The sequence below is a fragment of the Ailuropoda melanoleuca genome, chromosome 13, assembly GCF_002007445.2.
Source record: "Ailuropoda melanoleuca isolate Jingjing chromosome 13, ASM200744v2, whole genome shotgun sequence".
NCBI classification, from domain to species: Eukaryota; Metazoa; Chordata; class Mammalia; order Carnivora; family Ursidae; genus Ailuropoda; species Ailuropoda melanoleuca.
In genome coordinates this window covers 29,318,343-29,343,613 of record NC_048230.1, presented here as the reverse complement: position 1 = coordinate 29,343,613, position 25,271 = coordinate 29,318,343, and the positions used below count along the sequence as shown (strand labels likewise).

The window sequence follows — 25,271 nt, the reverse complement described above, 5'->3', positions numbered from 1 at the left end:
CCGCCGGCCGCCGCCGCGCCTGCCCCACAGTGAGCGGCGGCGCCCGCGGCCACTTTTCCCGCAGCGGGAGGGGGGAGGGGATGCGGTGGGTGGGACGTCACGGGGCGGGCCGCCGACTCGCGCTTCCTCCCGTCCCGCGCTCCTCTGGACCCTGCGCGGGGGAGCGGGCGGCGGGAAACCGCGGCCCCTCTTTCCCTGCCTCGCCTCCGCCCGCCGGGATCCTCCTGGACCCGCAGACCCGGCGAGGCTGGGACCGCAGCGGGGTCGTGGACGCGCCCAGACGCTCGGTATGCTTAGAAAAACCGGGAGCCTGGGGCCCCTCTCCTGACCCAGTCCCACCTCCTCAAGACGCCCGTACGGCTTTCCCTTTCACCTGAACGAATGGGCACTTTCTCCCTGTACCTTGAGTTGGATTCGTGCGCACTTTGATTTGTTTATTTGAGAAACCATTTTAACGCTTACTCTGGTGCCAAGCGCCGGTTTAGTCCTTTATTATTCACCGAGTTTTTCTTTGGGTGAATTTGGTTTTCCGGAAAGCCTCTTGAGACGTCTCAAGCTTGTGTAAGCAAGGATGTCCATAAAGGGCCTCTCTCTGCAAGTACTTTCTTGCGCGTAGTAACTGATAAACGTTTCAGGACATGTTGCCTCCAAACGCCAACTCACGGGCTTTGCAGCTTTATCGCATTTGCCTCAAAGGTCTCCTTCCCACTCTCTGCCTGTCCGCCAATCCTTCCTCTGGGTCTCTGGGTCTTCTCCAGACCAGAAACCTCAGGCGGCTCAAAGAGGCAAAATGCTAGGGCTGTGAGCAGGAGACCGCCAGTGGTCGGGGCTGGAACCCCTGACGCAATGGGTACCTCAAAAGACCATCAAAACAAGACCTGTCGCATCAAAGAGCATGGACATCTCTCCAGCTCCTGGACTCTCCTCAGCCTTCTCTGGAGACAGCCAAGATGCCTGAAAACTGGCTCCCACTCAGCTTGCCAGCCTCGTCTCCCACCCTGGAGCAGGAAGATATTTCTCATTCCCAAACGCTCCATGGCTTTCTATCTGACTGATCTTCCTAAATTTTCCACCTGGAAAATTATACTCCTTTTTCCAGACATCCCAGATGTAATCTCTTCCACGTAAGCTTGTCTGGCGCTCCCTTGCTCCAGCCCCACCCCCTGCAGAGGTGAGCACTTCCTCCTCAGACCTCCTAAACACTAGATGTACCAAAGGAGCAGACCCAGTAGCAGACGTGTTGCTAGCAGGTTGCAAGGGGACAGAGGAGGAGCCAGCCAACAAAGGGTAGCTGGGCTTCCTGACCCGGGCTTTGAGACTCCAGCTGCACATACCTCCCCTAGCTGGTGAAGGGCCCCTGGGTCAGAAGCCGCATCCACAGCCTTGTCCTTGCCCTGGCCCAAAATCCAGATCACACAGCATGGTCATATCTCTGCCTAGATATTCATATATTTGCTCAATTCCCACAATTATAACCAATCTACTAGTTCGCTGGGTGTCTTCTCAGCCTGGCTTTGCTGGCACCAACACGGACTCCACAAACCCGCTATCCACATTCCCAGCCCCTTCCACCTAAAGAATTTCCATTAGCAAACTTCGTAGTGAAGGTCCCCTGGCAACAAATATGCTCAACTTTCATTTGTTTCACCCTCATTTGTGATGTTTCTTAGATAGAGATTCCTATGTTGACAGCAATGGGGGGGGTGACTCTTCTTGGACTTTAAAGATATTCTACTGTGTTCTCTCCTCCACTGTTTCTGATGAGAAGTCAGCCACTATTTACATTCTTGTTTTCTTGTCTTTGCCTCTGGTTTTGTTGTTTATGTGCTTGCTTTAAAATCATTTACACTTACAGAAAAGTTGCAAAATACTAAAGGCTTCTCTTTTATCCTTCACCCAGTTTCCCCTAATGTTAGTATCTTATATTACCAAGTCATAATTATCAGACACAGGAAATTAACATCGACACAATATTATTAACTAATCCAGATACAATCCAGATATTTGGATTTTGCCAATCTTCCTGCTAGTGTCCTTTTACCAGTCCAGGATCTAATCGAGGATTCTGTATTGTCCTTTTTTTTTTTTTTTGCAAGTGATTTTTTTTCAGGTTTTTATTTAAATTCTAGTTATTTTTTGTTTGTTTGGCTTTTTATTTCAATTTTTTATTTAAATTCTAGTTAGTTAGCATATATGGTAAAATTGGTTTCAGGTGTAGAATTTAGCGGCTCGTCAGAGTTTCCCATATTGTGTTGTGATCATATCTCCTTAATCTCATTCAATCTGTGACACTTTCTCAATCTATTTCTCTCCTCACCTTGACACTTTTGTGTCAATTTTCAGGCCAGTTATTTTGTAGTATGTCCCCAGTTGGTGACAATATGTCTTATTATAATGTTAACCTTGGTCACATGGTTAAGGTGGTATCTGCCAGACGTCTTCACTATCAAGTTACTATTTTTCTCTTTGTAACTAGTAAATATTTTATGAAAGACACTTCAATTCTATACAAATATCCTGTTTTCTTCATACTTGACTGCAGTTACATGGAGTTTGATTAATAGAGATTTCTACCTACCTTCCTTTTTTTCTTCTGCCACTACTAATTGATTTTCCACAATAAGGAAGAGCTGCCCCTTCCCTCTCATTTTAAAATTTCAATTATTTATTTCTATCAGTATGAATTCATGGATATTTATTTTATTCCACGAGTTATAATGCAATGCTACCATTTTTCTGTTGCTCAAACTGTCTCAGGTTTATCTCTACCTGTTTTTAAGTTTTCTCTTTATTTTTATTTTTTTTACCAGCTTGACTGTAAGGTGAAGAGGTGTCATTCTCTTGGTGTTTATCCTGCTTGGAGTTGGTGAATGTCTTAAATAAATAAGTGGCCTATTTTTAACCAAGTATAGGAAATTTCAAGCTATTATTCCTTCAAATATTTTTTCTGCCCATTCTTTCTCTCCTTACCTTCTGAAACTCCAATTACACATTTTTAGATATTTTCAAAATACTTATAATAATTATATAAGTTATGGTAAGTATTATATAAGCATATATCATATATATATATAGTATATTGTATGTTATTATAAGTATTTAGGTATTATCCCACAGACTACTGAGGCACTATTTTTTTAAGATTTTATTTATTTATTTATTTGAGAGAAAGAGATAGAGCACAAGCGGAGGAGGGGCAGAGAGAGAGGGAGAAGCGGACTCCCTGCTGAGCGCAGAGCCTGTGGCAGGGCTCAGTCCCAGGAGCCCAAGATCATGACCTGAGCCCAAGTCAGACACTTAACCGACTGAGCCACCCAGGTGCCCCATTTTTTAATCCTTTTGTTTTCGTTTTTCAGATTAGTCTATTGATCTCTCTTTAAGTCTCAAATGAATATCTGCAATTCTTTATTTTGCAGGCCCTACTATGCTGCTAAGACTATCCAGAGAATTTTTCAGACGTTGTATTTTTTTTAATTCTATAATTTCCCTTCACTTCTTTTTTATAGTTTCAGTTTCTCTGCTGAGATTCCCCATATCTTCAATTACTATGTGTATATTTTCCTTTATGTCCTTAAGCATGTTTACAACCATGGTTTTAAAATGCCTGTCTGCTCATTCTGACTCACCTCAGGGACTGTTTATCTTGATTGCTTTTTTTAAACCCGTGGGTCCCAATTGCCTGCTTCTTCACATGTATAGTAATATTAGACTGCATACTACACATCGCAGATTATTCATTTTAGGGTTTAGGTTGTCTTCCCTCCGAGAGCGTTGAGTGTTGTTCTATTAGGCACTTAAATTACTGGCAGATGATCTCAATCTAGCCCACCTTGGTTTTATTCCTTTTCGAGACTAGTCTTTTTTATTTATTTTTTTTAAAGATTTTTTATTTATTTGACAGAGATAGAGACAGCCAGCTAGAGAGGGAACACAAGCAGGGGGAGTGGGAGGGGAAGAAGCAGGCTCCCAGCAGAGGAGCCTGATGTGGGGCTCGATCCCAGAACGCCAGGATCACGCCCTGAGCCGAAGGCAGACGCTTAACTGCTGTGCCACCCAGGCGCCCCAGTCTTTTTTATTTTTTAATGGAGAACATTGTCCTTTTTTTTTTTTAAGATTTTATGTATTTATTTATTTATTTGAGAGGGAGGGGGAGGGGCAGAGGGAAGAGTTAAGGGAGGGGGAGAAGCAGGCTCCCCGCTAAGCAGGAAGCCCAACACAGAGCTCAATCCCAGGACCCTGGGATCATGACCTGACCCCAAGGCAGGCGCTTAACTGACTAAGCCACACAGGCGCCCCTAGAACATGGTGCTTACTCCTAAGGTGTGTGCACTTTCTGGATCATCTAAGTACCCAAGTTGTTCAGTGAAGTGTCTGCACTCTGAGCTGAAACTCTAATATCTCTAAGCCGCGTGCAACTTCTAGTGTTTTCGGTTCAGCTCCCAGCTGCTTTCTGCTAAGGCTTCTAGTCTCATCATGTGCCTTTGCAGCTCATCCCTCATGCAAAAACCCTGGGGAACCCCCATGCAGACTTCCTGGGGCAACTCTCTGTTCAGTTCCTTCCACTCTAACAGCCTTCCCCACAAATTACAGCTCCCTCTGCAGCCTTCAACTTGGAGCTGTGCTCTTCAGCTTGGTGAGATCACCATGCACTTTTTAGACTCCACTTCCTTGCAATGCAATCCAGAAAGCCCCCCCAAGCAGAAATCTCGGCAGATGTAAGGCTCATCTCATGTGTTTCCTTTCCCTCGGTGATTTTATTTCTGTCGCCAATGGTCAGTGTCTAAAGCAGCTCCTCAAATATTTCATCTACATTTATTGTTTACTGTGGGAGAACAAATCCCATACCACTCTGTCATCGTCAGAAGCAGACGTTCTGGGATTTTGAACTTCTTTATCCTCATCTCTTCCACCACTACTGAATGTTGAGATCCTTGAAAGCGGGGACTGTAGTTTGATATCTTTACATTCCCCTGGAGGCCCTCAATAAATAAAAGAATCTCTTCTATTTTTTTTTTACTTGCCTAGCAACTGATTTTAACGACTAATTAATTTCTACTAATTTATTAACTAATTTTTATAAAATATCAACCAAGAAAAGATGATGGACACTAAGTGTCCCTTCTGCGATTTTTCCCAAGTGCCATACTCCCCAGCAGATAGAGGGGAAGGGTATTCAATGCAAGACATGTAGATTTTCCCCCAAGAGCCACTTAAGAGGCAAAAATCATGTTATCTGACCCCTTGTCTGACCATGGCCAGGATGACACCAAAAATAGGGATCCTTCCCCTGTGCTCTCATCCGTTATCTGCTCTCCACCGCCCCTCACCCAGGGAAGTCCTACTTCTAGTCAATTCCTCATTGTCACCACGATACATTGGAGGAACCAGGTTTGTGACATTTCCTGGACCACTTGCCTTAAGCGTCATGCTTCATTCCCCTTTGTACTAAGGGTCAGAATGCCTTTGGATTCAGGCCCTTGCCCCACCTCTTACTAGTTACATGATCTTGAAGAAGTCCAAATCCTCTCTGTACTCATTGCCCGTATCTGTAAAAAATAACTCTCTGTTCCCTGCCCTTTGCCTCACCGCCAATCCCACTCTACCGCCTCCCAACACGCACATGGTTATGAGGGTCTATGAGACCATGGATATGAAAGCCCTTTGGAATCCAAAAAGCACAGAGGAATATATAATGATTATTGTTGCTATTTGTGGAGAAACTGTAGATCCCTCAGTGCGAAGGCCTTCTTCTAGCTGGGGACACTAAGTGTGGAGTGGCATATTGGCTCAGGGTCTTCTCCTCCTACACACCTGGCAGAGGAGCTTCCGCCCATTGAGAAAGAGGTGACCCAGCTGTTCCTTTGACTCGAAGGAAAATGGGCTTTTCAGAGTCCACAGTGTCTAAACCTGGTATAGCTTGGAATTTCTGGGCTCTGGGGAGCTATCTGAGGAAGTACTCCCAGATTTTATCAAGGTAACTGGGGAGAGAGGAGCTCAGCCTTGGCATTTTATATGCATTCACTAGCACCCATCAAGTGTGTGCTCTGTTCCAGGTGCTTCTCAGGATGCAACGGCAAAGAACACCAGACCCTGCCTTCCGGGGCTTCAGCCCAGCTGGGCCAGAGACGATCCATTTCTGGCTTGGCGTGCATCCTCACGTGAGCCAGACTATCCCTGCTGAGAAAAAGAAGTGCGAGCTCAAGGTATTTCCACCCCAGCTCAGCGTACAAGGCGCCACCTTGGCCAAGCCTGGATTCAAGCTCCATGCCCACGAGGCATCACCTGAGTGCTTACACCCCATCTCAAACCAGGCCCTTTCCGCCTCCACCCCTGAAGCCAGGGTGATGCCTTGTTCTGATAACAGAGCTGCTGCTTGGCTTCTGGCCCCAAATTCCTGTTTTGGTATCTTTCTAAATCCCCAGGCACCCTCGTGGGGTCTCTGCTCCAGTGAGTACAAGCTCGTGGCTGGGCTCCAGACACATGCCTTAGCCCTCGCAATGCTCTCCTGACTCACCTTATTGAGACAGAGAAGTGTAAGGCTAGAACTCACAGTAGTCAGGTGACCAGGATTTGAATCCTGGCCCCACCGTTCATTAGTAACCGTGGGCAAGTTACTTAACTTCACTAAGCCTCTATTTCTCCATCTGTAAAATGGGGCTTGGATGGGGAAAAATTGATGTAAATCACTTTGCATAGTCACTGGCATGTAAGTAAATATTCAATAAATGTGAGCTCATTTTTCCACCTTAGGATCAACTCATTTCTGTTGGATTCCCATTCAGTCCCCCAGATCCTGCCTACAAGTCAAGACACCCACAGCTTCTTTGTTGCTGCCTATCACTAGACCCCTGAGCGCTGTTGGCCAAATTGAGGGGGGAGGGCAGTATAGGCTATGGGCGGGGACCTTGCTGGTCAAACTGACCATCCTTTGCATCTCCTGGGTCAGGTTCCCAGGCCCTGTTCTAATCCATGGCAGACCTTTGGCATGTATATAATGTACGGTATATAACATATATACCCTCCTCTTTTATATACGTCCTTCTTCACAAATATCATAATAACTCCTTTTACAGAGGCAGAAACTAAGGTTTGGAGGGGTAAAGAGGCAATTATTATTTTTTTTTAGCTTCCATTTATTTTGTAGTTATTTTAAGCAAAATACTATGCTAAGAATTTTTCATACTTTATTTAGCACGAGAGGGGAAAACCTGATTTTACCAGTGGAAAAAAATGGAGCCTCAGAGAGTTGGAAGAATTAGCTCAAAAGCACCCAGGTAGTTAAGCGGCAAAGCTGGACCGAACAACAGGTTGACCTTATTCTACAACCCATTGCCTCCCTTCCTGTAAGTGTGGGCATAGGATGGCAGATACCCCCAAACGATTCCAGTAGTCATTGCAATGTTAATGGGAGAAATTCCTATTGGAATAAAACATTCTCATATTGCCCATTTCTGAAATAAAATTGGGAAGTCCACAAAGAAAAAGTTATCTCTAGGGTCCCTGCAGTCCAGATCAAGTTCGGGAAGTCTATGCAGGGGAATTGTGGCCCAAAAAGGCACACAAAGCCATCCCCCCACCCCAAGAAAAAGCCTTTTCCCTACCCTCCCAGCCCCTGGAGCTGCTCTATTTCCAGGTCCTGACCACTTCCTGTCTTGACTATTATAAGAAGTTCTCAGCCATGCCCGGCTGACTTCTGAGATATGGCAGCCACACCGGAAAAACCTGGGCACTAGACCAAGGTCTGGGCCAGACGGCCCCTGGGATTCAGCTTTTCCCTGAAAGAATGACAAAGAGTGGGATGACTGTGAGCTGGGAGTGTGATCAGCGGTATGGCTCACTTCCCCGTGGCTCGGGCTGTTTCCAGCTGGGTAAACCTGCAGTCCCCAGCCCTGGCCTGGAAGCCAGGAGGCCTAAAGAAGGTGTAGAAGGGGAGAGCCCATGCCTCCTTCACTCACGGGAGGACCCCTGGCAGGAGCACTCCATGACCGCTCTGGCCCTCCTTCCCCCCACCCTCCGCACCAACCCTCTTGCTCCGCTTTCTTCCCCTCAGGGGCTCACACCTGTGAACACCCCAAAGGCTGTATTTCCCCATCCCTAGCTAGTTTCCCCCAACCTCCCTTCACCTGTCCTCCTGATCCTGTGTCTTTGGTCCTTCCCTGGGAACTCTGCACCCTCCCCCCATCCTCTAAATGCTCAGGGGATTTTGTATGTGGTAAAACCTTACCTGAATGAATGCCCTGTGTTTCTGGAGCTTTCCTTTGCCCAGATCACAAAACAAAATATGTTTCTTATTGCCTCTGAGTTCTTACCGGGCAATCCACTGAATAAACTGAGATAACGGAGCGCTGATGACCTCGCAGCTTACATTTAAAGAGGGTTTTTTATGTGACAGCCGCTGTGCTAAATGCTACATGCATATGACCTTATATAACCCTCACAGAACACCTTAATGGGATGGGGATTTTTTTTAATCTCCACTTTTCAGATGAGGACACAGAGGTACAGAAAGGAACCGTCACTCGCCCAAGGCCATGCACTACTGATAAATCAGAGTCCTCAGCTCCAAGAGCTGCCATTCTGACTTCAGTGCCCAAACGTTCCATTAACAAGCCATCCCCAGGACCCTTCAATGCATAACCCCCCAGAAAGGTGATTGATAATGGACATTTGGGACACTCTGGCAGGGAACCATGGGTGCTCTTTGAGGCAAGGGGACAGAACTCTCAGAGTCCCTCAGAAACTAATTGAAGCATGGCAGAAAATGGGAGAGGAGCACGTGATGAAATTGCCAAAGGTACATGAACTAAGCTACACAGGTTAGAAGGCATAAGTCCTGGCCCTGTGCATCTGTGGCAATTTTTAATTGTATCTTTTTTAATCAAGATTTTAAAAAGCACATAAAAAATGCTGGAGTGATTATGTATCAAGACTACTCCTGACAAGTCCCAAATCTGCAGAAAAAAGGAAATTTAGTAACCCATCCACCAAAGCAGCAAATCATATCTGACAAGTGACTCCCTGCCTCTCCTTCTCCTCTGGAATGCTCTCCTCATGTTCCATCTTGCCCCCAGCAACCCTCCAGACTCAATCAGATGCCCCAGATGCCACGAAGGATGGACCAGAGGGACACAGTCACCAGGGAGGCGTCCCCTCGTTCCACTTTCCCAACTGGAGCCTCGAGTGGCATGCCTCATTTCCTCCGAGGTCTGCTCCCTGGGATGGGTCTCTGGTCACTTCTGAACTCCAAATCACACCGGTGTTTGGGATTTTGTTGCATGCTGGTTGGTTGGTTTATTTTAACCGGCTAGCATAAATAAATAAATAAATAAATAAATAAATAAATAAATAAATAAAATTTTTTAAAATTTAAAAACAGCTGGCAGGTTTATATATATGCCATGGGGTGAGGGACTCAGGGAATGGGAGGAGGGATCCAAGGTAGGCAGGGGTGCTATAGCTGGAAACTCAACCCAGGCTTGAGCAGCAAGTGGATGAGGGTCCAATTCCTGAAGCTTCTGGTGGCTCACTAAGTGCCCTTGTGAGACTTTATCTCTGTCAGCCTCAGTCTCCTCATCTGTAGAGTGGGGATAATCACACCTGCCCCAGGGAGAGTGCTGGAAAGAGTAAATGAGCATTGCACGCCAAGCACAGAAGAGCATTAGCACAGGATAGGTGTGCAGCAAAAGCAGTTGCTATCCTCATGAGCAGTGTTTCTCTCTCCATTTGTTAGGTATTTCTATTATTTGGGGGTTTCCCAAAAGAATAAGAGTTCTTGAGTGCACGTGTGGTGAGCACTGTGTGATGTATGGAAGTGAAGTGTTACATCACTACATTAGACACCTGAAACTAATATTATACTGTACATTAACTATGCTGGAATTAAAATTTTTAAAAAGGGGCCGCCTGGGTAGCGCAGTCGTTAAGCGTCTGCCTTTGGCTCAGGGCGTGATCCCGGCGTTTCGGGATCGAGTCCCACATCGGGCCTCCCCTGGGAGCCTGCTTCTTCCTCTCCCACTCCCCTGCTGTGTTCCCTCTCTCGCCGGCTGTCTCTCTGTCACATAAATAAATAAAATCTTTTAAAAAAAAAAAAAAAATAAATAAAATCTTTTAAAAAAAAAAAAAAAAAAAAAAAAATTTTTAAAAAGAAGAGTTCTTTTATTTTCCTTCTTTCGCTGAAACTGTTCCCTCTGCCTAGAATATCCTTCTCCCCTACAGAGCTAATAGTTACTGAGTCCTTAGTATGTGACAGATACCGCTTTAAGTGCTTTACATGTATTCATTCATGAATTCATCTCCTAAAAATCAAATGAGGTCAGTATTACTATTATCTCCATTTGTAGATTGGGAAATTGAGGCCCAGAGAGGTTGAGAAACTTGCTGGAAGTCACACAGCTCCTGAGACCCTGAGACAATATTCTAACCACTGCTCTACCGTTTCCATGAGTGTGGATCAAAATCACCCCCAGCCTCTGCATTTTCCATGCCAGTTCTTCCTCCTCCCAAGAGCACTCTCCGATCTCCTAACTGGAAATCAGCCTGCGTCTCCCTCTCAAATTCCCCCACTTCTTTGCTAGTATTTATCTTACAAGTCTTTGCCTTCTGCTTGATATTTTTGTATTTGTGCACAACACACGTCTTAGGTTACCTGTGAGTCTTGACATCCTCAAGGGCAAGGACCAGACTCTATTCTATTTCTTTAAGATTTTATTTATTTATTTGACACACAAAGAGAAAGAGAGAGAGAGAGAGAGCACGTGTGCACAAGCAGGGGGAGCTGTAGAAGGAGAGGAAAAAGCAGGCTCTCTGCTGACCAGGGAGCCCCATGTGGGGCTCCATCCCAGGTCCCTGGGATCATGACCTGAGCTGAAGGCAGCTGCTTGCCCTACTAAGCCACCCAGGTGCGCCTTTTCTATTTCATTTCATAAACCCCAAAGGCCTGGCGTTGCCAGCTGCCATTCTAGGAAAGGGGAAGGTAGCAAACTATCACAAAGACAAAATTTTAAGTCAAATGGAAAGTTGCAGTACCAGCAATAAAATGCATTCAGTAAATGTTTGTGAAACTCTTCACATTCCAACTGGTCATCACACTTTTAACGCTGGATGCTTGACCCTGGCTTCTCCACAATATGTCAGGCACAGAGGAGCTGAGTGGAGAGCTGAGCGTGGGTGGGGAAGGAAAGGGAGAAGGGCTGGGGCCCGGGTGGTCGTTGTTCTAATCTCCTTTGAAGTCTGAGGGCTGGGAGGCTGAGGGAGCCCTGAGCCCAGCACAGCCACAGGTGCTGTTTCCAGTCCTCCGGTCCTGGGACCAAAGTCTCCTGTGCCACAGAGAAAACTGAGATGCGGACACCCCCAACCGCCTGTCCCTACACTGACTGCAGCCCTTGATCGCCAGATGCACCATATAAGATTTATATAAATGCAAAATGACTAAGTTATTGTAGAAAGTGCAAACGCTCTCTTGGGGATGACCAAAAATTCATGAGCTGGGATTCACCTTCATTTGACAACGAACTCTGTGATAAAGGAAGGGAGAAGTGACAGCAGAAATTCAATGAGCTCCAGCTGGGGCGGGCGGAGCGCGCCCGTGCAGATCCAGCTTAGTAGGAACATTTATTCAGCTAAAAGTGAGGCTGCGGAGGAAGTAAAAGGTGGGATTGCCTCTCTAAACCTAAGAAGACTCAGGGATGTCTGGGAGAGAGACAGAAGTGAAGAGAGTCCTATGAGAAGGGGGCGAGCTATCTCCGAGGTCATGGTAGCCTGGAAGGAACTGTGGCCACACCAGATGCAATGTCAAAACATTCAGGAGAAAGATAAACAGAATCCCACAAAGCCTCTGAAACAGCGGTCCTTAAACTTTTTTGGCTCTCTGACCCGTTTGACAATGTGATGTAAAGTACAGATCTCCTTCTTGGAAAAAGAGCATGAATGTGCCCACAGGGGTCTTTATGGCTAAGAATCTCTGTTCCTATTGCCAGAGGAAGGGATGGTATTCAACTGTGGAGCTGAGGAAGCTGAGCACGGATGTGACTTAGGAGCTGAATGGTCCAGAAGAGTGTCCTTTCCTTGACCCCGCATTGCAAAACTTTGTGGGGTTACTAAGGCAAGCTAACTAATAGTTGTGAGTCTTTGAAAGCGAATAAAACCTCCGTTTTCCTAAAGGCACAAAGATGGACTAAGGGACTTCCGCAGGTTCCTTCCAGCCCAGGCTGGGAATCCCTCTTCGGCTAGGGCCCCGCAGTGCGATCACGGACACCTGGCCGTCTTGCGGAGGCACGCCGCTGCAATCCTGCCATCTAGCGGTGTGAGATGGATATTGCACCACCAGCGATCACCAACACACATTCTTCCTTAAAGCCCTAGCAACCAAAGAGGTTTTAGGGGATGCCACGGGATGGCACTATGCCCAAGGCTGCTCTCAGGTGATTACACTCCACCAGAAGTCTCCAGAGCCTCCGCTAGCTCTGATATCTTCGGTTCCAATTTGGCAACTGTGTTAAGGAGACTAAATTGTGGCCATAGATAATTAGCACAGAGACCTCTGGCAGTGGAGAAAGCTGCAGGGGGTGGGGGGGGGCAGTCTGACTTGGGTCTTGAAGGGTGGGAATCATTTGGGCAGAAAGAAGAGCACCAATCAGGAGGGAGGAATGAAATGGATCAAGAGTTCGTGGGTGCAGGGAGGGAGAGGAGGAGGAAGCCGGTTAAGGAAGTTAACAAGAGGGGAAAGAGGTCAGCCGGCTAAAATGAGTCCTAGCAGTGTAAAGCCAAATAAAGGAAGGCCTTAGAGATGGACTTCATGGAACATTGCATCAAAAACTGGGGATGTACTGTATGGTGACTAATATAACAAAACAAAAATTATTAAAAAATAAATAAAGGAAAGATAAAAAAAAAGAAACAGAAAGGTTTGGGAATGAGCAGTAGCTTTTAGGGAGGCTCTTTAAGTCCTAATTGAGGAAGCAATTTGATGAAAACGGCATTCTAGGACTAGGAATATTATACCACGCTACAGCCTTCAACTGGAGGGGGGATATTAAGAGTCAAGTTTGTTGCTGTTATTCTTTCTATGTCATGTTTTCAAAATCTTAAATGGGGATGTTAACTCTTATCTCCCAGGCTGCTATGAAAAAAATGGGATGTGAAGTGCTTAGCCCAGAGCCCGGCACATAGTAGGTGTTCACTAAGTTGATAACGCTGGTTATCATCATCTCTCTGAAATTGGCATTTGACACCAGCAGATCCGGTTTCATAATCACCTTAGCACTAGTGACTAGTCGCCTTACCCATTTTCTCTCCAGGGGGGCAGGAGAGTCTCCCAGCTTGCTCGGGCATTCAGGAGCCAGGACACCCACGCTGACTTTTAGATGGGAGGTAGGGAAGGGGCAGAGCAGGGAGAGTGTAAGCAGGAGCTTCCCCTACGTATCTCCTCCCTGTTCCCTGCCCTGGTTCATCCCCCGTCAATGAGGCTACTCATCCTCTCTGACCTGGAGCAGGAAGCTTCCTCTGCCCCTGCCTGTGCAGGTCTTGGGATGGAGAGGAAGCGGCACCGGGATCTGTGTGTACTGTTCGGTCTCCGGGGGACAGGAAGCCTGGCCTGTGAGCACATTCAGTCATTTTCTTTCATCCACAAAACAGCTGTCCCATGTCCCAGCACCTGCCATCACCCCATCAGGACGGTGCCACTGCTAGCTCCAGGCTGGAGCTCTCCATCTTTTCAGGATCTGGGACACCCCTTCCTCTCTTCCCCCCAACCCTCATTCGACCTTCTGGGGTGCCACCCTCTTAGGTCCACAGCCAGCTACCCCTCAAGGTGATGGAAGGGAACTCAGTGGGCTCAGTCCTATTCCTATAGATTATAGAATCTGCTAAAGGACTGAATTGTGTCCCTCACCCCCAAATTCATATGTTGAAGCCCCAGCCTCCCACCCCCAATGTGAAGGCATTTGGAGGTGGGGCCTTTGATAATTATGTTCTGGCAAAGTCATGATTGTGGAGCCCTCATAATGGGATTAGCCTCTCTCTCCATCTCTCTCCCCACTTTTTTCCTCTGTGAGGGTATAGCAGGAAGACAGGAAGAGAGTTCCCACCAGAACCCGATCATGCTGGCACCCAGAGCTCAGTCTTCTGGCCTCCAGAACGGTGAGAAATAAATGTCTATTGTTTAAGCCACCTCGTCTATGGGATTTTGTCATAGCAACCCAAACAGACTAAGACATGGCCGGAGTCCTGGTTTGAAATACTGGAAGTCATTTCAGTCAAAGAACAACTTGGAAATAGGTCACCTGTTACCCATGCTTCTTTCCAGGAGGGGCAAGTACAGAGCCTGACTGACGGGCCAGGCAGGAGGGAGGCAGAGGAGGGAAGGAGTGACTAAGAGGATAGGAGCTTCTTCTGTCTTCAGAGGAACGAGCCCAACACACAGAGGTCGTGCTGGTTCCTGGGGAGGCTCATCACATAGGAAATGCTTTCAGAACTATTCCTTCAGTGAAGTGCTGCCTGAGCCAGAGAAGCCATCTTAGACCATGAACAGAGGTCACATGCTGCAATGCCACAAGATAAAAGGAGCCGGGGTCCTGAGCACTGTGTGCAGAATGGCTGTCATACTAGCCCTGGACTGCCAACCTCTGAACCTCAGTGGGAGGGGAAAATGCACTCTTGTTTCTTTAAGCCACTGTCTTTTGGTCTTTGTAACTCACAGCCAAATAGAACCATAACTGTTACTGGTCTCAGAAAAGGTTGGCTGTTATCTGTCACATGATTACAACTATTTAATGTCTATCTTCCCACTAGATTGTAAGCTTCATGAGGACAGGGACCATGACTGCCTGGTGCTGTAAATCCCCAAGGCCCAAGCCAGGGCCATACACACAGCAGGCACTCAGTAAGTGTCTGGTTCATGACCTTCCTCTCCCCGGGCCTGAGCACCAACCCTGGGTCTCACTTAAAGCACATCTCCCAAGGAAAACCTTCCCTGTCACACCTCATTTCCTTCTAGTTCCTCTTCGTGCAGGTCCCTGGGAACTCGTGCTTTGTGAGTTACAAAGTTATGCTCCTTGACAATCATTCTCTGCTTAGTCCTTGGATGCTTATGTTGTCGCTTAACTAGACCATAAGCTACCTGGGCAGGCAAAACACCTTCTGTTTTTTAATCACTGGGAGCCTTAACCCCCATTCGTCAGAAATGCATATGGTGGACAATACACACTTCGTGAAGAAAGGGAGGGAGGGAGGAAAACCTGACAAGGCCCCAACACTGAGGAAGAATATTAGATGTCTGGCTGGGGAGGTTGATTTTCAAAAAGGAGAAACAAGTAAGATCAAAAAAGACGCCCGTGAGCCTAACTTGGGACAAATTTCAAAGGCAGGTTGGTGTGTTGAAAATGGGGAAAATATGGGATTCTAGGGTTCCTTTAGCTGTGACCTTGGATAAGTCACCTCACCTCTAATGATCCATTTCTTTATTTTTACAATTAGGTCTGGCTCAATCAAGGGTCTTCTGGTTGTGCTCCAAGCAACACAAGTTAGACTCCAAGAAGCTGGAATCCATCCCACCGCCTCAGCCAGAGCTCTGCTCCCTTCATCTCCATGCATTGGTTCCCTACAGAATTTAGTTTGAGCAAAAGGCTTTGGAGCTAAAACAGTTTAAAAACCACTAGAGTCAGTGATCCCTCTCTATAAGTACATAAAGATCTCTGGTCTTATGATTCAACCAGTTTATACCCAAAGCTGGAGCCCTCTTCAAAGAAGAAAGGCTACACATGGGCCTCGGTCTCATCTTCCCAGCCAGACCATAAATTCTGAGAAGGGTGACTTTGGGTTCGTGGTTCTCAGCTTCCCATGACAAGCTTCCCATTTGGGCTCATGGAATCTCAACGATGGCTGGATTTATAGATGTTCCACAAAATTCTGTGACTGGAGTTCTCAGGGATATAGGGCCCCCCAAATGGGGGTAACTGGGCCCCTGAGCTCCAATATAAGTGTTTCTGCTCATGGGTGTGTGTCTTTAACTTCACCACATTTCTGGGGACACCTGGGGGCCTCAGTCAGTTAAGCGTCTGCCTTCAGCTCAGGTCATGATCCTGGGGTCCTGGGATGGAGCCTGCTTTTCCCTCTGCCCCTTCCCCCATTTGTGCTCTCTCTCTCTCTTTCTCAAATAAATAGAATCTTAAAAAAAGAAAACCCTTCACCCCATTTCTATCTCTTTCTTCCCAATCCTGGTTTTCTCATTTCTCTCCTTTTCCCGCTTGCCTCTCCCTGCTCCCCTGCCCTTCCAGGCTGAGGTTTGTGCTGCCTCTGACCCTGACACCTTCTAGAGCCCTGAGTTGGAGTCCTGGGTATGGACCCAGGGTTTGAGCAGCAAGTCAGTGAGATATCCAGGGCCTGCAGGGCTAAATCAGGCACCAGGGGCTTTGTACTCAGGGAAAAAGGCACCTAAAGGGGCCCACATCAAGAAACAAGGACCATCAGGACGCCCGGGTGGCTCAGTCAGTTAAGCATGTGCCTTTGGCTCAGGTCATGATCCCAGGGTCCTGGGCTCAAGTCCCGCATTGGGTTCCTTGCTCATCGGGGAGTCTGCTTCTCCACCTGCACTGCCTCCCCCCACCCCCGCTTGTGCTGTCCCTCTCTGTCAAATAAATAGCATTAGTATTTGCTGGATATAGAGTTTCAGTTTTGTAAGATGAAGAGGCTCTGGAGATGGGTTACACAACAATGTGAATATACTTAACCCTATAGACCGATAGCCTAAAAATGGTTAAGACAGAAATTTTATATTATATGTATTTTGCCATAATTTTTACAAAAAAGAAGAAGAACCATTTGAGGGGTCCCTGACAGCCCCAGTGCTCCTATACCCCCTTCCTGTTCACCACCTGGCGGTGAAACAAGGTGGGGAGTGAGCCTTGGAAGGAAACGAAACTCCAGATTACAGCTCCATGAACTGCAGCTCCCCACCCCCCAGAGCTCTCTGCTCATGGGTCTAACCTTAATATTTCCAGATCCCCTGCCGTCAGCCCTTGTCTCCAGGCTCCCAGATGCTACTCATTTGTCTAAGGAATATGCGTGAAGCCTTATATCTCACACACACACACACGCGCGCACACACACACACACACACAGCTCAATTAATTGGTTTTAAAAAACAATTCAAAGACTGGTTGGAATCAGAGAATTTGGCCCAGGCTTGCCAGGACTGTTTATTTACAGGGAGGGCTACTGGCCCAGGGAGTCCTCGGGGCTGTGGTACAGTGGTAAGTTCAGGACCCCAGCTCCAGCTTAGTCACTCTGGGCCTCTGGCTTAACTTGCCCCAGAAAGGCAAAGGCCCAGGGCCAGGCACCTGAAAGAAAGTGCTAGATGGACCCCAGCCCCTTAACACAAACCCCACACCCCAATCAGGATGGCCCTCAGCCCAAGGGAGCCCAGGGAAGGGAGCCAATAGGAACATGAATAGAACCAGAGTCAAGGGCATAGGCCAGGGCACTCTTCCACCCAGGACCTGGCTTTCACACATGCAGGAGCCAGTACAGGAGGCCCCAGGCCGGAGGAAATGGTCTTGCCTTGAGAGACCCTAATAGAGAGGCTGTCAGGTGTGACTGATGAGGGTCAAGACAGGATGCAAAAAGCAGAGAAAGCATAAGGCCAGGCTGGACCAAAAGCACGAGGCAGGAGCACAGAGGGTGCAGGGAATGGTGGGCAGGCCAGGCTACTCTCCCATCGTGACCCCCTCTGGTTTCCCCCATAGGGTCAGATTGGGACAGAAAACTCTAGGTCATGTGGTGGCGTTTGGGAGCCCCTGGCAGGCCCCAGGAGGGACCAGGAGGGAGAGGCTGCACTCACCCTGGAGAGGTTTGCTTCACCCAGACATGATGTGTTTGACAAAGGCTGGGAAGGGAGACAGAAATCAGTCACTGCACTTGGCCCCTCTCAGCCCCTGACTTCCCACCTTCCTACCACCCTTTCTCCAGACTGTGATTCTTTCTCTGATTTGGGGTTGATGGGGAGAAGCTGGAAGAAGAGACCTAACCTCTGCTGTGTCTTCTCAGCTGACCCCCGGACATAGATGAAATGAGCTACATTGTCTCTGCTAATCCCCGCAACCTTGAGAAAGGTGCCAGCATCACCCCATTGCTCAGATGAGAAAACTGAGGCTAGAGAAGGTAAGTCACTTGATCCAGATCACACAGCCAGTCTATCACAGAGCCATCTCCAAAACCCATGCTCCTTCCATTATACTCTGCTGTTCACTTCAAGGATGGAAAAGGACATCCACTGGGAGCTTACCAACACCCATCTAGACTCTAGCTCCGGGATCCATTCTGTTCTGTTCTGCAGACCCACCCAGCCCAAACTGTGCCCGCTGTCCCCGGGCACCCGAGGAAGTGAGGCATGACCCGATACCTTCATAATTAATGCAGCCGTTGGCATCCTCTTGCCCGGCCAACAGCTGCTCCACCTCAGCCTCGGTCATCTTCTCACCTGGGGTGGGGGCAGTAGTCTCTGAATTACACATGGCAAAGGGGGCACAGGCCAAATCCAAGCACCCCCTCGACTCTCAAGGCCCAAGGCCCCCCAGATCTGGGAGGTGGACATCTAAGCTTTGGAGGCAGAGCCAAGGGTCTTAGGTCTTTCCTACTCCCCAAGGCCTCTCCCTCTTCCCTACAGCCGGCACTGGGGGAGCAGAACAGGGCCCCCATGATTGAGGCAATGACAAGGATGGCAGCCCTGGGTCCCACATCTCAGGCCTCAGCCCTGCCCTGCCAACGGCTCTCCTCTCCTCCCAAGCCCAGCTGAGCAGATCCAGTTGGGGGAAGGTTGTTCCTGCAGGGCCTGGAGAGACAGGGCCTGAACCAGGACGTGATCCTCAAGATGCAGGGACCCCGTCTCTCCCTCACCTACACCACCTGGGCACTTCCCACCCCTCTCGTCCTCCCACTTGGGCACCACCAGCCTGTATACCCAGGGTGGCAAGGACATGGCGAAGCTCAGCACCCATGACTGTGCCGTTGCTCTCCTTGTCGAAAACACGTAGCCCCTCCACGAAGTCCTCATAGGTGCCCTGCTCCTTGTTGCGGGAGATGTGCTGCAGGATGGGCAGGAACGTCTCGAAGTCCAGCATCTTGGCATTCATCTCTTCAGGCAGGAAGGGGAGAGAATGTGATGTGAGCAGAAGCTCAAGGGAAGCAGGGGTCCGCAGGGGGCCTCACCCCAGCTCTGCCAGGCCAGGACCAGGGCGGAAGGGAAAAGGCCACCATGACCCCACCCACACCTCTAAGTTCTAGGGGGCCAGTTAGGCGGGGGAGCCGAGGGTGGCCGCGGCAGGATTTGAGGGGCCGCGGCAGGTTTCAGGGGCCCAAAGGGTCTCAGAACCAGGCCTCACATTAGACTTTTGACATGTGACAGACATGTCACAGAGGTAAACTGATAGGATAGCAAAAAGGAATTTTGCCACCATTCCTCCTTCGGGTCTCATGACTAGACCACATTGCCTAGAGCAACTCTGAATCAATAATTTTTATAAATTTGCAATTCTTTTGTGACGAGCCCACTTCTCCCACACCATAATGTGTTAAAAGCTTTCATTTTTAAATACCACAAAAGTTGGCAATTCTGTCTTCTATAACAACGCAGGAGCCTCCAAATATGGAAAAGCCCAGATGTCTTTTATCTCTGAGAAGCCCTGCTGGTCCTCTGGCCCTTTCCTGCCCACATCCTTCACCCCACACTGGTGTCTGCAGCAGCAAGAGGAGGAGGGGAAGGTGCCAGAACCAAGGAAAGGGGAGGGGAGCAATATGGGGCCCAGGAAGCCTCTAGAGAAGCCTACCCCGGCTGGGGGGCTCCTGCCCAGGTCTGCCTGTCCCCACCTAGTGCCGACACCTCTCCGAAGGACGTGTGTTAGAGCAGCTGTTAAGTCTACTAGCACACATGACAGATGACATTCACAAATGGGACACAATCCCTTGCACCGCTTTTGAAACTCATTCACCAAAACCTCCTGAATGAATGCAAATGAGTGGAAGAGGCATCATTACAGAGCTCATCTTGAATCTGCTTTAACTTAAACGAATAATTTGCAATCTTCAGTGCTCTCGCCAACATTAGAAACAAAGTCTTCGTAATACAACTCATAGTGGCCATGGGACATTTCAGTGCGGTGACACCGCAACTAGAAACTGGGCATGGGGGTGCGGGCAGGTGGCTAGTGGTGAGATTCCCCACCTCACTTCCCTGCACCCTGGGGTGTCAGAGGAAGATGCTGCAGCAACAGAAGGTCACTTCTGCTCTCCAGGAGCTTTGACCTCACAGGGAAAACAAGAACAAGCCCTGGCCATGTTCTTCAAGAATCAACCGTCAGAGACTTCCAGATAAATTCTAGCAAGGGAAGAAGGGTAACCTGGGGAGGGGTCTGGTCTTGAAGGGCTAAGTGGGAGAAGAGGAAGAGCCCCAGGGGCCTCGGGGCAGACACCAGGAGGTCGAGCCACCGGCCCACGCTGACCTTCAGGCTTGGGTTTGCCCAGGACGCGCAGCACCTCCGCGTTGGTGGGGTTCTGGCCCAGTGCCCGCAGCACGTCTCCACACTGCCCGTAAGTGATCTTCATCTCTCCAGTCGGCGTTCGGTCAAACAATGAGAAAGCCTCTTTGAACTCTGCAGAGAGAAGACACAACTGCAGCTGACGCCAAGCGAAGACAGTGGCTGGGGAACCACCAGCCTTCACGCAGGCTGAGCGCTGGTCAATGCGGCTGATGAAACATTTCAGTATTTGCTCTCGGCCATCATTCCAACCCCTCCCTGGAAGCCACCCCATGCCATCTTCTGACAAGCAAAGGGGCATCCTGGAGCCTCCATGACCTGCTCCAGCGCTGGGCCAGGGGTCCCTTCTACCAGTTCTGTCGTGTCATCTGAATATCTCCCCTACCCCACTCCTCCCATCCTCCCACCCTGCCCTGCTGCAGGGGAGGGGCCTGACTGTCAAAATGGCAGGGAAGTGAAAATAGCACTGGCTCAGAAGTCAGGATTCCTAGCTTCTCATCTTGGCTCTGCCCAGTAGCACAGAATAAGCCCAGCTAGGACTCCGTTTCCTCCTGCGAACACAGGCAAAAAGGCTCCACCCGCCCCCTCCCTTCCCAGTTAACTATGAACGTCAAAGGAGGTGCTGGTGCGTGGAGGCACTTTGCATCGTGGTAAGACCCGTTCAAAAGTCGGCTAACAGTACTGCCTGTTCCAAACCAGACGAGCTGACGTGGTGGGGACACTCCGACCACCCCACAACCACCCCAGCTCTACCAATGAACTGCATGTGACCTTGAGCAAACTACTCACCCTCGGTGGGCCCTCCTTTTTTTAGCTCTGAGTGGGGATATAACGTCTACCAGAGTGGGTTGCTGGAGGGATTATCAAATGCGCCAAGCATGCTGTCTAGCACATGGTTAGGGAACCAACAAAGGGTGGGTGTTATTGTTCCCCTCGACCTGGAACCCACTCAGAGCTCTAGGGACTAGACTCCCTGAAGGTACCAGGGCAGGTGTCCAAGGAGCAAGGCCAAATTAAGGCACTCCTGGGCCCTTTGCAAAGAACCTTAATTCCTCATTAATTTGGATTCAACCAGTTCATTAATGGGGATAATTTGGGTTGGGAATGGCAAAGAAATGGTTTACTCAACAGATTAACAATACAAACCAAAGAATGTATGAACTACTTAGGAAACAAAGCTGCTTTTAATCCTCACCAAGTACTCTGGAAACACTATTCCTTAGAGTCTGCCTACGGATTATTTACAAATCATTCCACATATCGGAGCGGTTCTGCAAGATGTTTATTTGCAAGTCTTTATTAGGCTTTGTAAGAACTTAAAAGATACAAAACCACATGTCTTTCAATTACTGGATAATTAAGTTCAAATTCCATTTCCATTGCTTACTAGCTGTGTGACGTTGGGCAAGTAAATATTTAACCTCCATCAACCTCTTCTCCTCTATAAATGGCACCTACGTCATAGGGTTTTTAAATTACACTCAAATTAGATACAATAATGCATGTTAAAAATCTTAACAAAATGTCCTGCATATGGTAAATGCTCAAACAATGCTGCTAGTCTTATCTTACTGCGTTTAATCTCAATTTTAGCGCTTAACTAAGTGATTCTGGCCGAGTCACTTAACCTCACTGACCTCCATTTCCTCCTTTGTCAAAAGGAAATAACCCCTACTTCACAGTTTTGTTAGAAAGATTTAATTTTTTTTTCTTTTAATTGTTAAGGCAATTAGCGTAGCCTTCTGGCACAAATTCAGTGCTCAATAAATATATTAGTTGAATCTGAACTCAGACTTTTTTTAAAAAAAGATTTTACTTATTAAACACAGAGAAAGAGAGAGCGCATGAGTGGTGGGGAGGGGCAGAGGGAGGAGCAGGCTCCCCGCTGGGCACCCCGGGACCATGACCAGAGCCAAAGGCAGCCACTTAACCGACTGAGCCACCCAGGGGCCACTGAACTCAGACTTTTTGATCTCCTAGTTCATTCAGAAGAGTGAGGTCAGATTTAACAAAAGAAGGAGGCTCCTCATAAAAGAAGAATATAATGATCCTTAACAGGACGGGGGAACCTGAGGGGGAAAGGAGAACTATGACCTATGATTTGATCACTGACTGTGGACCAAGCTCTGAGCTAATAATGTTGTCTTAAACTTTCAAAAACCTTATGCTATAGGTATAATTATCCTCATTTATAGGCCAATGCACACATGACTTCTGGCCAACTATTCAGGACACCAAGAAAAGAGTGAGGACGAAGGAGGAGAAGGAAAGGACTTGCTGTACCTGCTGGCGCGCCAGCCCGCTGCAAAGCCTGGTACCACAGAACCCCAAACACTCAAGTTTAGGGCTGCTACAAGTAGAAGACAAAGCCAGTGTGATCTCGGGGTGCGTGAGAGGTGAAGTTCATGGGCCCAGAAGAAACCCCTTCTCAAGAGTCTGCAGTAGTCAGGTCTTTGCTAGAGCAATGAGCAAAGGTGGTAATCCCTTCCTATAAGAATACGGAAATCTGGGTGCCTAGGTGGCTCAGTTGGTTGAGCGTCCAACTCCTGATTTCCACTCAGGTCATAATCTCAGTGTCATGAGATCAAGCCCTGCTCCCCAACCCCATGCTCAGCAGGGAGTCTGCTTCTCTCCTTCTCCCTCTCCCTCTGTCCTTCTTCCCCTCTTGGCTGTTCTCTCTTTCTCAAATCAATAAATAAATCTTTAAAAGACAGAGAGAGAGATAGAATATGGAAATATGGAGAGGGACCAGTAAGTTAAGAGTTAGAAGCTAGTTTCTATGAGAAAAAAAAAGCATTAAAATAAAATGGGGCCATATCACCAGGAGAATATAAAGCTAAAATAGGATTTGATAACTATCTTCAAAGAGAGGATATCTAAAGGATGAGGAACAGAGTCACTGAATTTCTGAGTTGAAAAGAACCAAATATTCTTACTTTGCAGATAAGAAAATTAAGGTTCAAAAAAGACTTGCCCAAAGTCTCATGGTCAATAGTGGCAGAATGAGGGCCAATACTAAAATCTCCTGATTCAAATAACATTCTTTCTAGCATAACACGAGAAAAACATCTTCAGCTTCATCAAAGAGCAAATGAAGACAGAAACAATTCCGATCCAAAATGAGGAACAACATCTTCAGGATCAGAGGGATGACAGACTGAAATGAGTTAGACCACAGCCCTGAAAATCTTCATGGATAAAAGACGCAACCAGCTGTCCCAGTTGGCTTTGATCATGATTCCCATTTGGGAAATGAAAAATTTTTATCATTAGTGGACTCTCTAGTCCTCATGGGTACTACCATGCTTATATCTACACATAGTATATATTTAACTAAAATGCATTTAAATTAACTTTAAGAATTTTACAGCACACCAAACTACTGGTTGAAAGCAAATGTCCACAGGGTATTGCAAAAGCAGAGTCAGGTTCAATCCACTAGTTCAAAATGCATCTGCTAGTCCTCATGCCCTATTTGTGGGTAAACTGGCATCACTTTTGGGTAAGGCAATTTCACAATAACTATTATGGTTTAAAATGTATGTATCCTTTGACCCAATCCCAGGAAGGTCCTCTGGGGAAAGCATGATAGCTCCCAACTGGAAACAACATAAAGGTCCATCACTACTAGCCTGATTCAATTAAAATGTATATCTGTGTGTGAGAATCTATGTAATTCTTTTAAAAAATGAAGTAGAACCGTTTGTTAACTATAAAGAGATACCAAGGTATATCGGGGCGCCTAGGTGGCTCAATCAGTTAAGCGTCTGCCTTCGGCTCAGGTCACGATCCTGAGGTCCTGGGATCACGTCCCGCATCTGGCTCCCTGCTCAGCGGGGAGTCTGCTTCTTCCTGGGACCCTCTCCCATCTCATGCTCTCTCTCTCTCATTCTCAAATAAATAAATAATATCGTTAAAAATTAAATAAATAAATAAATAAATAAAAAGATACCAAGGTATATTAATAATATATATTAAATATTAGGAAATCCAAATATGTATTAAATAAAAGATGCAGGATGGTATTATCACATGGCTCAATTTGTGTAAATTTTATATATACATATGGTATACCACTACATATTTTTTTTTGAAGGACACATAGGCCTATTAACAATGGTTATCTTTGGAAGAGGGATCAACGTGACAAGAAAGCAAGAGGAAAATATTTTTATTTTTTATTATTTTTTTAAGTAGTATATGAGTTTTTGTTTTTGTTCTACCTTGTACAGGTATTAGTTCACTTTTTAAAAAATATTTTATTCATTTCTTTATTTGACAGAGAGAGAGAGAGAGACAGTGAGAGAGGGAACACAAGCATGGGGAGTGGGAAAGGGAGAAGCAGGCTTCCCATCAAGCAGGGAGCCCAATGCAGGGCTCGATCCCAGGACCCTGGGATCATGACCTGAGCCGAAGGCAGACGCTTAATGACTGAACCACCCAGGCGCCTCATACTTTTTAAAAATATAGTTTATGCTGGGCGCGTGGGTAGCTCAGTCAGTTAAGCATCTGCCTTTGGCCCACATCATGACCTCACGGATCACGCCCTGCATTGGGCTCCCTGCTCAGTGGGGAGTCTGCTTCTCCCTCTCCCTCTGCTCCTCCCCCCTGCTCATGCTCTCTCTCTCTCATGCTCTCTAAAATAAATAAATAAATTTTTTAAAAATAAAAAATAGGGGCACCTGAGTGGCTCAGTTGGTTAAGTGTCTGTCTTCAGCTCAGGTCATGATCCCAGGGTCCTGGGAT

The 25,271-nt window shown here is 47.4% G+C and overlaps 2 protein-coding genes across 12 annotated transcripts in view; one reads left to right on the top strand and one right to left on the bottom strand.

Annotated features, from left to right (window-relative positions):
- Positions 1–69: 69 nt before the first annotated feature.
- Positions 70–16,123, top strand: LOC117795392. Of its 3 annotated transcripts, XM_034639748.1 has the most exons (3): positions 70–287; positions 6,054–6,203; positions 15,472–16,123. In XM_034639748.1, exons 1-3 carry the CDS (start codon positions 81–83, stop codon positions 15,520–15,522), a joined length of 408 nt encoding a protein of 135 aa, XP_034495639.1. In that variant the 5' UTR covers positions 70–80; the 3' UTR covers positions 15,523–16,123. The 3 variants fall into 3 exon arrangements, 2 of the variants coding, with proteins under 2 accessions (XP_034495639.1, XP_034495638.1); XM_034639747.1 differs by lacking the exon at positions 15,472–16,123 and having other exon boundaries at positions 6,054–6,749; XR_004619357.1 differs by lacking the exon at positions 15,472–16,123 and having other exon boundaries at positions 106–1,171; positions 6,054–6,749.
- MYL4 (myosin light chain 4) overlaps positions 9,072–25,271 on the bottom strand; it is a 36,814-nt gene continuing 20,614 nt past the window's right edge. For 7 of the 9 annotated variants that reach the window (XM_034639745.1, XM_034639741.1, XM_019808185.2 and 4 more), the window contains 5 exons: positions 20,490–20,639; positions 18,953–19,126; positions 18,395–18,472; positions 17,834–17,878; positions 17,167–17,333 (listed from right to left, as the gene is read on the bottom strand). In XM_034639745.1, coding sequence (XP_034495636.1) covers positions 17,850–17,878; positions 18,395–18,472; positions 18,953–19,126; positions 20,490–20,639 — 431 coding nt within the window. In that variant the 3' untranslated portion in view covers positions 17,167–17,333; positions 17,834–17,849. Of the gene's footprint in view, positions 9,305–17,166; positions 17,334–17,833; positions 17,879–18,394; positions 18,473–18,952; positions 19,127–20,489; positions 20,640–25,271 lie in introns of those variants that run through there. The other 2 variants (XM_034639740.1, XM_019808187.2) reach the window with 2 other exon arrangements.

Coding starts and splice junctions, on each gene's coding strand:
- LOC117795392 (XM_034639747.1), top strand. CDS start 81: ATGCGGTGGGTGGGACGTCACGGGGCGGGCCGCCGACTCGCGCTTCCT. Junction 288..6,053: donor TGGACGCGCCCAGACGCTCG/GTATGCTTAGAA, acceptor GCTCTGTTCCAG/GTGCTTCTCAGGATGCAACG.